Consider the following 16816-nt stretch of genomic DNA (forward strand, 5'->3'; position numbering starts at 1 on the left):
ATACATACATACATACATATATACACACACATACAGTACATACATAGTAGTAACATAAACATTGCAAAGAAAACTGAATTCTCTATAGATGTTGGATTCCTCAGATAGCCACTTTCACTGATTTGGGAAAAACTCAACAATGTCTTTTCAGAAACACTGTCAGCTACTGAGGCTCCTGCTCAGATCAGTTCATAATAATCCCAACGAGCCAAGGGGCTGTTGCTTCTTTAGAAAGTAGTTCCAATGAAAAGTGTTAACGGTAAGGTCGGGGGCTCATCCTGAGAAACTGGGACATTGTTGACAAATTTCGCTGAGCTTCTTTTTTCAAGGAGAATGAATTACCACTTTGTGTCAAAAGAGGAATTTAACTGAGTGAATGAAAAATGGTGCTTATACTATCTGAAACATTTTAAAGTAATTAAGAACAAACACCATCTAAACGTATAGATGAGATTTGATTTCTTTTTTCATCTAAAAACTAAATGCTTTGAATACAGTAGACCAGGTCAGCAAATTAAGTTGACAAACTGTACAAGAACAGTTTTTTTTGTTAGCCAGCTTACACTGTGTGTATGTACTTTGTGGATATTTGTTCAGACATTATTTGTGATGCATTGTTAAAGGGGCAGTTGTGTATTTCAAAGTGAAAATGGGCTGGAAAAAGTGAAATTTACCTTTTAATAAGGTCACCTGGATATTATTTGCCGCACCTGTCTTCACTCATGCAAACATAAACTGCACAAGTCCCTTATCAGCACTCATGAACCTGTAGTCAGCAGCATGCATCAGCAAGGGAGAGTGGGGTCAAGGACAAGATCACTGTGAGGACTTTTGATGAGCTAATGGATTGACTAATAAAACTCAACACCCTGGTGAGTTCAGGGTTGGATTTCTGTAAAGTATTTCTCAGCACTAAGCTCATCCTTGTTCTCTCTTGTGAAGTTCAGAAGATGGTAGTTTGAAGATCTATGTAGCTAAGCTTAGATATCCATCCATTGTCTTTAGATTTGTTATCACTATTACTGAGGTCAATGTGAGTAAGCACCGTGCCTTAACAAGTACAACAACAAGGATGTGAATCAATAAGTGTATTTAAACGTTATTTACATTTGTTGTTCTTAACACCTATGTTCCTCTTTCCCGAGCAAAAACGTTCAAAAACCATGTGGACAAAGAAGAGATGGTAAGCGCTTACATTAAGATGTTACCAAATACAAGCTTCTTGCAATGTTTTGAGTCTTCAGACACATCTGTTCAAAGGCTACATCCGTACAATGTTTTTAAAACAAATATCTTTTGCTACGTTTATGCGTCTACACTGAGGTGTTTCCTCAGACATTTGGAAACACTGCTGACCCCGTTTAAGTTTAAAACCTCTGTTGCATTGTAGTCTGGACGGGCAGAAACAGTCAGTCTTATCGGTTAGGTAGACTTACCTTTCAGTAACCGTCCCACCTCATAGTCGGTCCAAGCAAATAAATAAATTCTCCAAAATATTTTCCGTAGTTTCAACCCCAACAACATTAGACAATGTGTTTCCTGTTTACACCAGCACGCGCATGCCCAGTGTATGCGAATGGTCATGATATGCGTTGTCAGACGTGTTAATATGGACAGAGATAATTTCTGATATGGAGCCTAAACTCTTGTGTGGATGGAGATTTATTTTGTTTGTCATCTATGTTCAACTTCTTTTTGTTACTGAACTCAGCACATTTGGTTGCACAAATTTGCCACAGTGTCCATGTTGCTGTCAAGTTGCAGTACCAGAACAAAGAGTATTTGTCAAATATTCCCATGTCGATTGTTTTTGCAGTAGATGCCGTGACTTTTCATTTCTTTAAAAACTTACTGTTTCTGGATTTTTTGATGTTGGATGCTGGTTGTTTGGGTGTTGACAGGTGTCTTTTATACAGGTAACGAGGTGAGGCAGGTGTATTTGATGTAGATAATTGGTTCGGATTGGGGCTGTGTCTTAAAGAAAGACTAACTGGCTTGTAGGAGCCAGAATACTTGCTGTTTGTCCAGGGGGTCAAATACTTGTTTTCCTCATCAGATGGTTATCAATTTTAATAAATTCATATGATGTGATTTTCTGGAATTTTCTTTGGGATTCTGTCTTTCACTGTTAGAATGTACATATGATTAAAATTGTAGATTTTTGCATTCTTTGTAAGTGGGCAAAATCAGCAAGGGGTCAAATACTTATTTCCCCCACTGTGTGTGTGTGTGTGTGTGTGTGTGTGTGTGTGTGTGTATATATATATATATATATATATATATATATATATATATATATATATATATATATATATATATATATATATATATATATATATATATATATATATATATATAAAATCACACACATGGGCGGCCGATCAGCTCATTTTAGTTTTATATTTGAGTGCGTGTGTGTAGCCTTGAGTCTGTTCATTCTAAAGGCTGTTTGAACCTCCATTATATATCCAACTCTCCATTTCTCCCACGTGTCTCATTCATAAATCATATAACCAGAGCAGAGGAATCAAGGATGGCACGTCAAGACAAAATATCACCGAAGCCGAGGGTACAGAGAAAAAACAAAAGCATACGCCAGGATGGATGTGCAGATCGTGTAGAAAGTTAGATTCATATAGGACACTAAAAACCTTGGGTCTAAAATTAGGAGGAAGGGATGAGAAAGAAGTTGGATGCAAACAGAAGGAAGGAGAGGAGAGGTTGTTAAGCTCTGAGGTAGAGCATAGCCACTTAGCCCTGCCCCCTCAACTCATGGTTCTAGAGAGCAGAGAAGAATAATGAGATTGTATAGACATCCAGACCTCAGTTAATTGTTTAATGCATGCATTATGAATATTCAGTCATCCAGTGGCTGTATACCAGTAGAGTAGGTTTCCCGTTCACCCATTTGTTTTGTAAAAAAAATGTAAAGGTGAAGTCAAGTCAACTTTTGTGTTGCGGTAATGAAAACCTATCAAGAGTGACATTAACTAAAATGTTAAGAGTCTTATGTAAATACTGCCCAACAAACTTTGCATTAACACGCTGCTCAGGTAATGGGAGAGGCACTTCCCACAAGAGAATGTGATATTGCTCAATACATGTAAATTGCTTACAGTTTCAATACCTAATACATCTGTACAATGGATACCTACTAGAAACCTTATCTACTTTTTGTTTCTGTTCCTGTGGTGCTCTGTGTGTCTTTGTTTCTTTGAACAGTGGGATAACAGGTGTGGTTTCATCTCAACAGGCCCGGAGTCCTACAATCAAAGGGCTGATGTGAAGATGAAAGTCTGTTTTTAGTTTGATGCTGCCCTTTTCATGAAGTTTTGGGCCAAATGACAGCATCTGTCTGTGTCTTAGAGATCAACATTTAGGGGGGGGGGACATGGTTCTGTGCAAAAGAGGAGCCAGGGCAGAGTGGATGGACAATAGCACAGTCAGAGAGAGTGATGGAGAGGGGGAGATTAAGGGAGTCTGGGTTTTGTAGTAGTAAAGGGCTCTCTGAAAGGGAACAATAACTCTACCTGCAGAGGAAGATCAGAGACTGGCCAAAAACACACTCATACACACACACACACACACACACACACACACACACACACACACACACACACACACACACACACACACACACAAGATGTTCTTTGTACTCTCCCTCATGGATTGTGGAACAAAATCAAGTCTTCTCTGCTAAAATTGACACTAAGACTTGCTTTGTAGGTGTGTCAATGACTACCACAAATGTGCTTTCTTGGCTTAAAACCATCTCCATTTCTAATCATCTCTAAACATAATAAATACTTTAATTAATAAATGTATTACTTACACAGTAATTACACAACACCAAAGCAATACAAATACTAAATTAGAAAAGCAACCAACACAAAAACTTCAACAAGTAAGATATGCAGCTAACCATAAGACTGACTCACTGTGCTGTATCTATCTTAAATGAAACGTCCATAAACTAAACTTTTGTTTCTTGATAACATTTCCTCACATACTTGCAGTAAACCGCATCTAAACCTCAAGTAATTTCCAGTTAAAAAAACCTTGATTTGCCAATAAATAGCTGCTCCTGAGTGCTATATCATTGTCAATGATATCATGATATGGTACTGCAGTAGTTTAGTGTGGATCTGCCTAGTCTGTCTAAGTGTTTGTATTTTGTGGCTGAACCCAGCCCCTATGAGCTAAAAGTGGTCCTTTTATCAGACCATTGTTTTATTTTCAAAATGTGGAACTTTATGTAGCGCCCGCTAATGCACACCTTTGCAAATTTCTGTCTTATAGAGAAGCTGATAGCATACCAGCGGGAGTTCCATGCCTTGAAAGAGCGCCTTCGTGTGGCCGAGCACAGGACGCTGCAGCGCTCGTCCGAGCTCAACACCATTCTCGAGCAGTTCAGGCGCGCCATCGCCGAGACTAACAGCAGCAAAGATGCTCTCACAAACTTCTCAGGTAACTGACACATTCACGTACGAAGACTCATTACCTCCAACTGAGCTTTTACACTGTTAAGGAAACATTAATGTTTTGCAGTAATTTTCGCACAACAGATGTCATAGCATAGATCGAGCATTCCCTCTTGTACTGGCTCTGCATCACCTGTTGCATAGGTTAAAATCAAAAACACGCAGGGCTCCTAGATGTTACAAAGGGCTCTTTAGTCTTTGCCTGCTTTTAGATTTCTAGACATTTTAACACAGTGTTATGAAGAAGACTAGATCTACACACACACACACCTAAGGTCTACGAATTAGTTCAAAGAAAATGCTTGGAAGTACCCTTTCAAACACTAGCTAATTTCTTAATGAAAATTAAATGAAATTTTTCTGCGGTCATTTTCCGACCGGCAGGATTCTTCTAGACTAAATCTAAATCTGTCTCCGTCAACCCTCAAAACCGCAGGGTGGATGCAGCAATCACAATACCATTTCACTGCTTGGCATAGAACACAATTCAAATAAAAATGTAAAAGTCTAGTTTGAAATTTTGTTTCCAAGCTTACTTTGCACATTGTCTGCCAATTTTTAAATGAAAACTCCATTTCATATTCAGTTTTATTATCCTAATAGCAGTTACTCTTCTGAAAATTATATTTCAATTTAGTTTTATTTGAATTTCTCTTCTAGCAGTTAAGCTTTTCAAACATTTTTTGATCTTAATTTACTCATACATCATGCAAATGGAAAATGAAAACTCATAATTAGATTATATGATTTTGTCTTATTATTGGCAGCAGTGGACTAGTACAAAACATCAAGAGCCCTGCATAAGGGAAATACAGTATTAATCTGTAAACCATGCAGTATGGTATAAGTCACAAGCGTAGACATGGTGCTGCAGCCATTAAGTATTCATATTCTCGTAAAGAAGTCTGATTTTTCTGCTGTGTATAGTTGAATGTTTTATTCATCCTATAGTGATAGCACCACATTTACTGGTGCTTTTAAAAGTCAGCATAATTATACTCCTGTTGTCATTTAATGAAAGTGAGTGAGTGAGTTGTCTTTGTGTGCCTGCTTTCAGATGAGACACAAAAACTCCTGAAGGAGCTTGCAAATAGGAAACCTCTCCAGGTGCCAAATATCTACCACCACCTGCCTCACCTTCTCGACAATGAGGGCAGCCTGCACCCTGCCGTGCAGGTTGGTCTTGGCCGCACAGGAGGTGAGAAGTGTATAAACAAACAGCATATTCAGTACAACAGTAACTTCCCTGATTAATGAGGGTTTTTCTCCAGAATGTGCATGCTACACAAACACAGTAAAACCTCCAGAGATCTGCATTACAATCAGGGAGAGAATAAGTCTCAACAAGTTTTCAGTTGGTGACTGAGCTTTGCAATAGGATCATTCTGAAGAAGATAAGATAATTATAGTCTATGTACAGTGTAATTCCCTATTTACTTTACAAGGTATGCTTCCTACCTCCTTAGCTTGATCGAACAGGGATTTCCATTTTGCTTTCACATCTCTAGCCGACTTTATATTTATGACATGCACTGGCACTTTGTGTTCAATTGCTTGTCTGTTGTGCTCTCTTTTTTTTAACCTGAGAGGTGCACTGTAACGTTTTGAAAAGTGCTTTACAAAGAAAGTTTACACTAGGTAGTTTTCTTTAGTGAAGACACTCCAAAACCTACCTTTTACAAAGCTCACAAAGCTGCAACATGTCCTGTCAACACTGCTGTCTGCCATTGGCTCCTCTTTCATATGGATTATTTCTCTCCTTTTCCTATTTTCAGCAACCCCATTTTTATTTTTGAATGTTTCTTCCTTTCACCCCTCCAACAAAAGCATTCAGCATGTGACCTCTCCTATATCAAGTTCTCTCTAAGAGGATTACTAATTTGAGTGTGATTGTTGGAGTGAATTTGGGGTGCGAGTTTTGGGGCTGAACAGCTCAAGTGGTGTTTCCGCATTCCTAATGACAATGACCTAGGGGAAGAACAGAGGCCCAAGACAAATTAAAGGAAAGGAAGAAGGGACAAGTCGAGAATAAATGGGACTTTCTTGTGCCTGGCCTGTAGCCTGTTTGATCAAAGAGTGCATGTATTCCCCCAGGAAACAAGGAAAAATACAAGGCCTATCATTGCCATCTCTAAGGCCATTGCCCATCTGTCTGGTTTTATGACAGGTGGGCAGGTATTTGTTACCTTTTAAGACTTTTTGCTTTTCTCTAGAGAATGTCTAGCCACAGATAGATTGTTGCTGCCTGCTGCTTTGTTCTCACCAGCTTCCCACCCTAAAACACTATCAGTTGTGTTCACTGGAATGCACAACCAAGCAGGAGGTACTGCTACTGGGAAGTGATTGTGTTTCTCTGCGGCGGCGGGTGAAGTTTTGCCCCTACATCCACTAATACATGCCCCATGACATACTTGATTAGCCACTGGCAATAGTGCATTTAGACTCCCTTTTTTTCTGTTGCTCATTGTTCTTCTTTGTCCACCTCTGTGTCTTTCATTTACTTTCCCCTTGTTTTTTATGCTGGTCTAAGCATATCTGACATTGGGATATTTATAGCTGTGCAAATTAGGATATCATCTCACTTTGAATTGAACAAGGGTTACGTTAAGAAGTGGTTCAGAGAATCCCTGAGTCTGAAATGGTTGGCGTAGGGCCTGACTGGAGCCCCTTTTTAGACTGGAACTAACAAAAGAGCATTATTGTAAATGCAGCCTTGCTTGTTCCAAACACACATATGGCTTTAAGCAAGCCACCAGCGTGCCAATTTGTGCCCTTTTACAAACAGTCAGTACTTATTTTGCTGCCAAGCAACAGCAACATGTGTTTACAAGGACCAGCTATTAAACATGTAACCAGCTACAGTTGAAGCTCTGTCTTTTTCCTCCCCAATTTGTAATTCCTTGTGCTACAGTCGCTGTTGGCCTGAGGAGAGTGTACACAGTCATGTGTCTGAACCTCACTACAAGGGCCTCCTAACGCATGTGAAAGTTCTCCCAGTCTTTCCCATATCCCACGCTCTCCGTACAGGTGTGCCAACTAACCAGTAGAAGTTGTTAGTGCAGTGACACCTCACCAGCATCCCACTCACTGCTGCTAATTGCGCTGCCACTTGTATGTGGTATAATGCAACTGTGATTTTTGCTTCTGTGTGAAAGAGGCGTAAATTGACAGTAACACGATTTCAACATTTGCATATTGTGTTGCTTCTTTCTTTGCTTAATCCGTATTATATTTCGTGCCCCAGACATCATTGCTTGTACACTTTCAGAAGTAACTTCAATATGGCATGGAAACCTTTGATTCTGCTGATTACTCAGTCAGTCTGAATGGCAGAAGTTGTGATCTCCGTTCATTAATCAACATAATCTAATCAACAATATCTGAAACTTATTAAATTCTGTAGGTTTTCAACACACTCATACCCACTTATAAACCAAGAAATCCTGTTTCGTAACACAGGACTATGCTAGAATCTTGTACCTTGGATATCAAGCCTCACCCTTCGTGCAAACATTTTTGGCTAAAATGCATCGGCAAACACGAGCCAGAGCTTTCAACCATCACTGATTTCCCCGGCTGTGAAGTTTTCGCCGTTGATCATGTTTTATTAAAGAAATATTGGGAATTTCTTCTTTTCATTAGTGAAGCTGTTTTGTGCAGCATTAAATGGCACACAAGCAGAACCAATACAACACAGAGCATAATTACTGCTTCTGCAAAGCTCCCCTCCATACATTGCTGGTTGGATGATTCAACCCATAGGGTAAAGAGACGGCTTTATGATGGCTCTCACTGGTTATTGATGGCTTGCTTTTTTTTTTTTTTTTTTTTTTTTTTTTTTTTGACCAGGCCCCTTGTGTTGGAGATTCAATTTATTGAACGAACCACTTGAGTACCATGATACTAAAAATTTAGAGTGTGAGAAACGTGACCATTTTTTACAAAAATGAAAGGATTATAAATAGGTGATTTACTAGGTTATGGATTACACACACACACACACACACACACACACACACACACACACACACACACACACACAGTGTCCATCATGCTTTGTAAGACCTTGAAAGCTTAATTTAAGTTTGAAAAAAGTGCATCCACACTCCTTATGAGAAAAAGGCTTCTTTTTTTAATTATTACAAGGTCATCAAATATGCATGGAAACTGTAGAAATATTTCTATTATCTAGATATGTTATTCTCAGTATTAAGGTTGTATTCCCTGTATAATGTATAGCCTCAGGGACACACAGATAGTTGCTCAAGCTTTGATTACCTTATAAATTCAGGAATGTGAGTGTGGGTTAGACTCCGTCAAACAAAAAGAAAACAAACTCCAAATATAATCCATATACATAGGCCACTAAGACCACACTTTGTGTTTAATTTCATTTATTTAACATGTTACATAGTTATTTTTCATGCTACGTTTTAAGCAAACTATCAAGCGCCAATTTGCTGAACATAACAAACACAGCCAAATACCAGCTCTGTTACGTGTAAGGCATGTCAAATCAGTTCTTTTCACTGATGTGACAGAGAAGTGGACATAAATGTAGATTGTTTAGCTGTTTTTGACACAAAAGGATGGTGGAGTGAAGCGTCCAGGCTGATCAAGGGACACAGGGAGGGACAGTCATGGAGTTGGTCCTGCTCACGCTGCCCTTGCATGCATTATCACTCATTCACTGTCTGCCACCTTCCCTTATTCTGTCACTCGCTGTCTCTTTTCCTTCCTCCCACATTCTCCTTTCATCCTCGACCTACTTTCTTGGTGGTGGTGGGTGTCGCTATATGACATGGAGCTTGGTGTGAGAAACACAAAGCAAAACTGGGACAGATTCTCTACGCTGCACAGATCACTCTGCACCCTTTCTCCAGGCCACTGTGCTGCTCACTCATTCTGCACCATAAGTTTGTTGTTGAGGCCCCTTGTGCCCCCACATCAGCTCAGTCAGCATGCTCTCCCTTTTAAACTGGACACACACTAATACAACACTTAACCTTGTTTTTCCTTTTCTCTGGAAATGCATTGTACATTTTATGTAAGACGGCCGTCTGTAGAATATGAACCTAGGTTTTGAATTAAGTAAAAGGCAAGTACACCATGCATAGAGCAAGAGAAAGAAACACTAACTAACACTAACACAGAGGCTAATAGCCTCTGTGTGTTTCATGTTTAGCTTAGCATGAAGAAAACACTGATTCTGTGTCAGATAACCAGTCCAGCCTGATAACTTCATCTTGGCATTTGCTGTCAGACCAGTGTGGAATTGCTGTACGCTCTTTGCTCTCTTCTTCCGTCACTCTCTCTTCCCTAGTGAGAGTGATCCTTGTGTCTCAAAGAGTCAAATGAACTGGTTTTATGTCTGCAACAGTCTGTTGTGGGGACCTCTCCACACTAAAGAAGAGGCCGTCTGTTAAGCCACAACCACCACCAAGCGACAGGGAGATGACAATAGCCACTCTCTTTTCCTCTCTTTCCATGTCTTACTGTTGTCTCCCTTCATCAGCCTATCCTCAGCTGAATGTAACATCTGCTCCTACTTGTGACCTTTCTTAGCTCAGAGATGATTGTCAGCTTCATATTTGCGATCAGTGGGTTTTGCTGACGCTTAGTTGACTGACAAAATGAATAATATTGATTGATTAATTGTTTGGTATCAAGTAAAACACATCAGCAGTTTCCGTCTTCTTACAATGTGGGATTTGCCGACAAAATAGCCATAACCTTTTGATGTTTTTATTTTGAATCGAGTCATTGAAAAACATGACACGTTAATCAGTGATAAGATCTCTAGTTTCTTTTTCTCATTGCTGTCGTTGTTGGCCCGTTTGGCTTCCTTGACATAGCTGGTAGGGAAATCTCATGAACGAATTTAGCTACGCTTGGCATACCTCTAGATAAAGAATGATGTTGAGTAAATTCCAGCTATGATAAATATTTGTTACCTCTGTCTAAAGTCCAAACATTGTTGCCTCTACGTGGTGATTCAGTGACTCTTTACTCAAGTTACACATTGTGTAAGATTGTAGTTTAAATACACTTTAATGACATGCAGCATGGTAGTGCAGATGCATCACACTGCCATCTGTCAGTCTGGCCATGAATTTCTGTTCTCGTGGATTTAGGCCAGAGTAATTAGTCATTGTCTAACCAGCAAAGATTATTCGGTTTTGGATCCCCTAGATTAAACCCCCACCCCTGCAGCCTTTGGCACTTCTTGTTCTCACCTCACACTTCTTCTTCTCAGTCACCATGGTGATGGGGATCCCCACAGTGAAGCGGAAGGTGAAGTCTTATCTGTCAGAGACACTGCGTTCGCTAATAGACAAGCTGTCACCAGAGGAGAAACTTGACTGTGTCATTATTGTCTTCGTTGGGGAGGTGAGATGTCCTCTTCATACAGTAGCAGTCAAAGCATGGTGCTTCTGCACAATTAATTTAAAAGTGATACATTTGAAATTGGTCTGTGGGTCTAATGTGTCTTCCTTGTTTTGTCTCTGCAGACTGATGTGGACTATGTTCACAGCGTGGTTGCTGGCCTGGAGAAAGAGTGAGTACACTTCTCTGCTTCTTGACAGATGCACAAAAAGGTGGAAATATTGTATACTGTAAGTGAAAAAATTGCACGTGTCACACTGTCAACATCGCCTTCTTTCTTCAGGTTTTCTACAGAACTGAGTTCTGGCTTGCTGGAAGTGATCTCCCCACCAGCCGCCTATTACCCCGAGCTCACCAACCTTAAAGAGACTTTTGGAGACTCCAAAGAGAGAGTCAAGTAAGCAACTCACATAGCCAAGACATCTGTGTTACCTGTGCGTTCACTGCTCTGACATTCAATTAGGAGAAATGTGATAGAAATCATTATGGTAATCATGAAGAAACCAGCCCTGAGAGAAATGAAATGCAGGAGAGCTGTGATGAGGATTGCAGGAAAAGTAAAGCATGAGTCAGGGGGAAAGTGGGAGGCAGGGAGCAAGCGAGAGCTTTTAGGTTGGCTGCCGAGGTACTTAGTATTCCACAGGCATTTCTCAAAGTCTGATCAAGGTCATCAGCAGCAGCACCCTCTATCTCTTTTTCTCTGTAGTGCTCCCTCTTATTATCCTCTGTACTTATCTTCTCTTTATAGTCGGCTAACAACTGGCTTCATTAGAAATGTGTTTATGGTGCAGTTTTTGCCAACTACTTACAGTTTGTACTCTGATCATAGCCTTCAGCCCCGAGTATGTGTTATGTTGTGGGTGTTTGTGAGCACAGATGCTTCTGATGGCAATCTGAACAGTTAGCATCTTGTTCAACATGGACCAGGGTATAAAACTGTTATATTTTAGACTGTGTGGGTGTGTGCAACTAAGTGAATGGGTTAGAAAAAGGCATATTACATTCCCCGCTGAAGCAGCAGCAACACTCAACCGTGTGTGTGTGTGTGTGTGTGTGTGTGTGTGTGTGTGTGTGTGTGTGTGTGTGTGTGTGTGTGTGTGTGTGTGTGTGTGTGTGTGTGTGTGTGTGTGTGTGTGTGTGTGTGTGTGTGTGTGTGTGTGTGTGTGTGTGTGTGTGTGTGTGTGTGTGTGTGTGTGTGTGTGTGTGTGTGTGTGTGTGTGTGTGTGTGTGTCCTTCCACACCTGCCCCTCTGGAAGCATCACAAACACCTGCAGCCTGTGGTAAACAGCCACAAGTCAGACTGCAATAATGTCAGATCAAACCGTTAGTGGGACAGCACTGGTCTATACATTTTTCAGTAGTCTGTTGTTCACAGTGTACCTGGGAATACCTGATTTTCACAATTGATCTTTTTGTATGTGAAGCAGTGTGTCTATCCCAGAGGGTAACTTAAAATACAGTAAGATGATTTCGCTTTTCATGTGTGAATTATTGTGTACGGTTTATTATGTGCTGATGATTTCTTCTTCGTTTAGATGGCGAACCAAGCAAAATCTGGACTATTCCTTCCTCATGATGTATGCTGTGAGCAAAGGAGTTTATTATGTCCAGGTATGTTCTTAAATAGATACATGAATAAAATAAATTTTCCCATAGCAACTTGTTGGAGTGCATTTTCAGAAGGGCTCTGTAGACAGTTACTTATAGTGTGTCAGCGTGAAAGCCTGTTATTAAGCAAACACTGGTTTGCTTTTTGGTTGGAGCATGTCATACCAAATTTAAAACATGGTGAGTACTTGAAGCAAATGCATGTTGTTGCAGTCATTCATCAGAGCCAGTGTTGTTTTCATCAGACCGGAGCCAGTTTCACTTATTCTTAGCCTAATCCTCTTAGACTTCTAAAGCTCTTATCTGTCCTCTTGGCTAAACTAGGCGTCCAATTTGGGAACGTTTGCATGAATGTTAACGCTAACGCTAGCCATTGACTGTTTAGTTTCACTGTGTTGTTAATCATCCATCTTTCTGTGGGGTATGTCATTTCCATTCTATGCTCTCACCTGAAGGGAAGAGGTATTGCCTGTCTGATATCTACTGCTACTCTAGTTGAGCGTAGCAAGTGTTTCATAGCTCAGTTTAGAGCGTTGTCTTTGAGTGGACGTAGAGTAGTCTCCCTCGTGTCTCTCACCCTCTCCATCAACATTAAACCCCAACTCTTAAATTGGTTGCTCCTGTCTTACATTTTGTTCTTTCTGTGTCTGTGTTCCTTCAGCTGGAGGATGACATTGTGGCGAAGCCTAACTACTTTGCCACTATGAAGAACTTTGCTCTGCAGCTCTCGTCAGAGGACTGGATGATCCTGGAGTTCTCTCAGCTGGGCTTCATTGGTACGATCCGTTAAGCACATGATCAATACTCCGGCATCCACCACGGGTCTGTCAAATGAAGCAAGATCTGCAATGCCAAACAATGGCATTCCTGGCTAAATGGTCTCTCAAAAGTGATTATTATCTCATTCTCTTAACTTGGCAAAGCATTCACATGCTGTGAGACTTGTCGGATTTATGATAAACAGTCAAATGCACCGTGGATGGATCTGCAGCAGCCAGTTAAGAAAAGATTGAAATTATATTGATCACCGTAGAAATTGGGTCATTGTAAAGTACTTTTGATTTGGCAGGGAAAAGCAAATCCAAATTAAGCACATCACTACAATATGTAAATGAGGAACGAGTATATTTTAGTCCAAAGTGAAACTGTTGCAATAATTTCTTCTTGTTTTGTTTTTGTTCCGATTAATGCTTTAATCAGCTCATTGTTAATGATGCTGAATGCTTCCGTGCAGGATCAACAAATGTCTATAAACCTCCCTTATTCTCTCTTTCCTCCAGGAAAAATGTTCCAGGCTCCAGACCTGAACCTCATTGTTGAGTTCATCTTTATGTTCTATAAGGAAAAGCCCATCGACTGGCTGCTGGACCATATTCTCTGGGTCAAAGTCTGCAATCCTGAGAAAGATGCGGTATGCACTGTGATTACTGTATAGATATGAGTGTCATTGTAGGAGGAATGGGTCTCATCATTTCTCCCTTGTCCTTTTTCAAAGAAACACTGCGAGCGGCAGAAGTCCAGCCTACGTGTGCGGTTCAGACCCTCCCTGTTTCAACACGTGGGACTCCATTCTTCTCTTGCTGGAAAGATCCAAAAACTCACAGTGAGTCTCACACTCTCACCGCCATTTATTTGCAACAACAGTTGAGGCTAGTCCCTGTGTTGAAAGGTTGGTTTTCTCTCTGTGTCTGTAGGACAAAGACTTCCTGAAGCCACTGCTTCACAAGATGCATGTCAACCCCCCAGCTGAGGTTTCCACTTCAGTGAAGGTATCATGCCAGTGTTCCCATAAACTATTATCTCTTGATCTTTACTTTGCACTTATCTAGTTCATAAAAATAACTATCAAAGAACAATTAGTTTAATGCAATATACGCCAACTTCAAAATCAGTGATCAGTGTGGAACAAAACGTGTACTGTGTCACACAGGTGTATCAGGGTCACACGCTAGAGAAGACGTACCTAGGAGAGGACTTCTTCTGGGCCATCACTCCTACTGCAGGAGACTACATCCTCTTCAAATTTGACCGACCTGTTAGCATAGAGAGGTACGTATAAAGGGCTTTATCTGATTGAGATAAGTTTGTGTGAACAGCTTTGATTGCATTCAAATAATATGGTGAGCATGCATATATATCATTATCATGACCATACCATTTTCACATACAGGCACATGCAGAAATCTGTCTTTTTACTTATTTCTGCCTGCTGCCCTTGAGTGATTGTGTGTGCTGTGTGTGTGCTGTGTGTGTGCTGTGTGTGTGCTGTGTGTGTGCTGTGTGTGTGCTGTGCGTCTCTTCAGGGATCACGCCAAGCTAATGAGAGTGCTCTAAAATAAGCATTCTCGGGCCAGCCTCCTACTCTCTGTGGATCCGAAGGTAGAGAGGGAGCAAGACAGTGAATATAAAGAGAGCTGATAGCGAAGCTGACAGCTTGGATCAGAGCAGACCTGAAAGGGATGTTAATATTTGGTCATGAGGAGATTCATTTTATAGCGATGAATGTATCCATTGCTTTTGTAAAGATAACGTTAGGACAGCAAGACAAGTGTGTGAGACTGTCACTGTCACTCAGCAAGTAAGTGGCAGTGAGTGGGAAAAGGGCCATCTAGTGTTTCACTGTCTGACTCTGGAGTGCTTTGTCTGCTTTTGAATGACACTGGCTCAGACTCTTTTAGATAACATCTCAGCAGTTGGTCTATCTGGCATTTTTCCTCTGGGTAATACAAGTAAGTACGGTGCAGCTGCAAACTTTAAGTAAAAACACTGCCACCTTAGCCATTGCACAAGCCCATTCCTGGATTGACGGCACCCCTTCATTCTTCCATCCTCTTAAAAGAATCTGTCTGGCTATTATCAAACTAGTCTGGACCCAGCTTCTTATGGGCTTATCCATCCCGTTTAGGATTGAACCATCTCCAAGATCAAATAATCTTGGGCTGAATGGAACCTAGTTTCCTGCAATCCATCTGCGGTCCAAATCTTTTGGACCTTATCACAGGACCATAGGACATAAAGTAATTGGCTGTCCACTGTCTTACATTTCCAACAATTTGGTGCATCTTTCAGTCCAATTCTAATCAATCTGGAGGGAGTCCAATAGAAACGATGCATAATCTTGAACTGAATGAGGCTCACCATCAGTCCGCGTGATATAGTTTTAACATTCCTACAGATTCTGTCCCACTCCTCATCATCTAGTGTAATACTCAGATCCCTTTCCCATGTCTTTTTGAGGGTTGTCCAGGCTCCCAGAGCCTCATGACCTTTTCCATATTTCAACAACACCGTATCTAAACATTCTGGTGCCTTCGGGGCTGAATAACTGGATCCCCCCGAGATACATATCCCCCAGTGTAACAATACCCTTTTCCAACCAATCCCTCCAAAAAGGGGAGATCTACCCATACAGAACTTTGGCTTTCATCAAATACTTGAAGTATTTAGATATGGATCCAGTTCAAACAGCCAGTCCGCTTTGGTCCAAACAACATTTAAGTGATAGATTGTTGGATGTGTTTTCTCCTCACCATACAGTTTAACAGACAGGCTTTGTAAGGGCGATAATGGTGCAAGAACAGATTGCTCAATATGCTCTCTCAGGAGGAAGTGACCAGTGGGCCAGATGCCAGTTAAAAGCATAATAATATTACAGCATCTTTGGTAGACCCAAACCCTCTGCTGGGGGTTTTTAATGTCTTTGTTATTCTGTCAAACCATTTAAAATATGACAGGGGAACCTCCAGAGGAAGAGATTGGGTAAGGTAGTTCAGCTTGGGAACACAAACTAATTGTACAACTTTGACCTTCCCTGCTGATGAGAGATTGAGAGTCACCCATCTATTAAAATCACAAGAGATTTTTATTCAATAATGGATCCAAATTAACTTAAACTAGGTCTTCTTATGGGAGGGTATAAGATACCCAGATAAACAATACATTGCTTTGGTCACTGAAATGCATCCGATTGGAATGCCGTTACGGTGCACTGAGCTGTTAAAGGTAATGCTTCTGACTTGGACCAGTTTACTCTTTAACCTAATAATTCCGAGAAAGAGTCAATGATCCTAAGTAGACAGGTTATTGATCTGCTAGGTTTGGACATAAAATACTAGATTTTTTTTAATGTTCAAAACCTATTAGCTATAGCCTGAATATGAGATCTAAGAAGCATAAGCTTTGAAACTAGATCCTACTGACAGTTAACCCCGGATAAGGGGTGTACATACTTTGGCATACTACATTTTTCATTTAATAAACATAACTTGCATAACTAACCTACTGTCCATGAGTGATTTGATGGCATATCTGTGTGGCAGCTACCATGAGGGGAAAAGTGC

The 16816-nt window shown here is 40.6% G+C and overlaps 1 protein-coding gene across 1 annotated transcript in view; it reads left to right on the forward strand.

Annotated features, from left to right (window-relative positions):
• The window catches only part of mgat4a (alpha-1,3-mannosyl-glycoprotein 4-beta-N-acetylglucosaminyltransferase A), a 35313-nt gene that overhangs the window by 14822 nt on the left and 3675 nt on the right, over positions 1-16816 (forward strand). Inside the window, exons 2-12 of the mRNA XM_028590783.1 lie at positions 4300-4467; positions 5539-5679; positions 10738-10871; positions 10994-11040; positions 11152-11265; positions 12404-12479; positions 13138-13252; positions 13757-13887; positions 13972-14079; positions 14171-14245; positions 14407-14525. Coding sequence (XP_028446584.1) covers positions 4300-4467; positions 5539-5679; positions 10738-10871; positions 10994-11040; positions 11152-11265; positions 12404-12479; positions 13138-13252; positions 13757-13887; positions 13972-14079; positions 14171-14245; positions 14407-14525 — 1228 coding nt within the window. The remainder of the gene's footprint in view (positions 1-4299; positions 4468-5538; positions 5680-10737; positions 10872-10993; positions 11041-11151; positions 11266-12403; positions 12480-13137; positions 13253-13756; positions 13888-13971; positions 14080-14170; positions 14246-14406; positions 14526-16816) is intronic.

This window comes from Perca flavescens, chromosome 11 (genome assembly GCF_004354835.1).
Source record: "Perca flavescens isolate YP-PL-M2 chromosome 11, PFLA_1.0, whole genome shotgun sequence".
Classification (NCBI taxonomy): domain Eukaryota; kingdom Metazoa; phylum Chordata; class Actinopteri; order Perciformes; family Percidae; genus Perca; species Perca flavescens.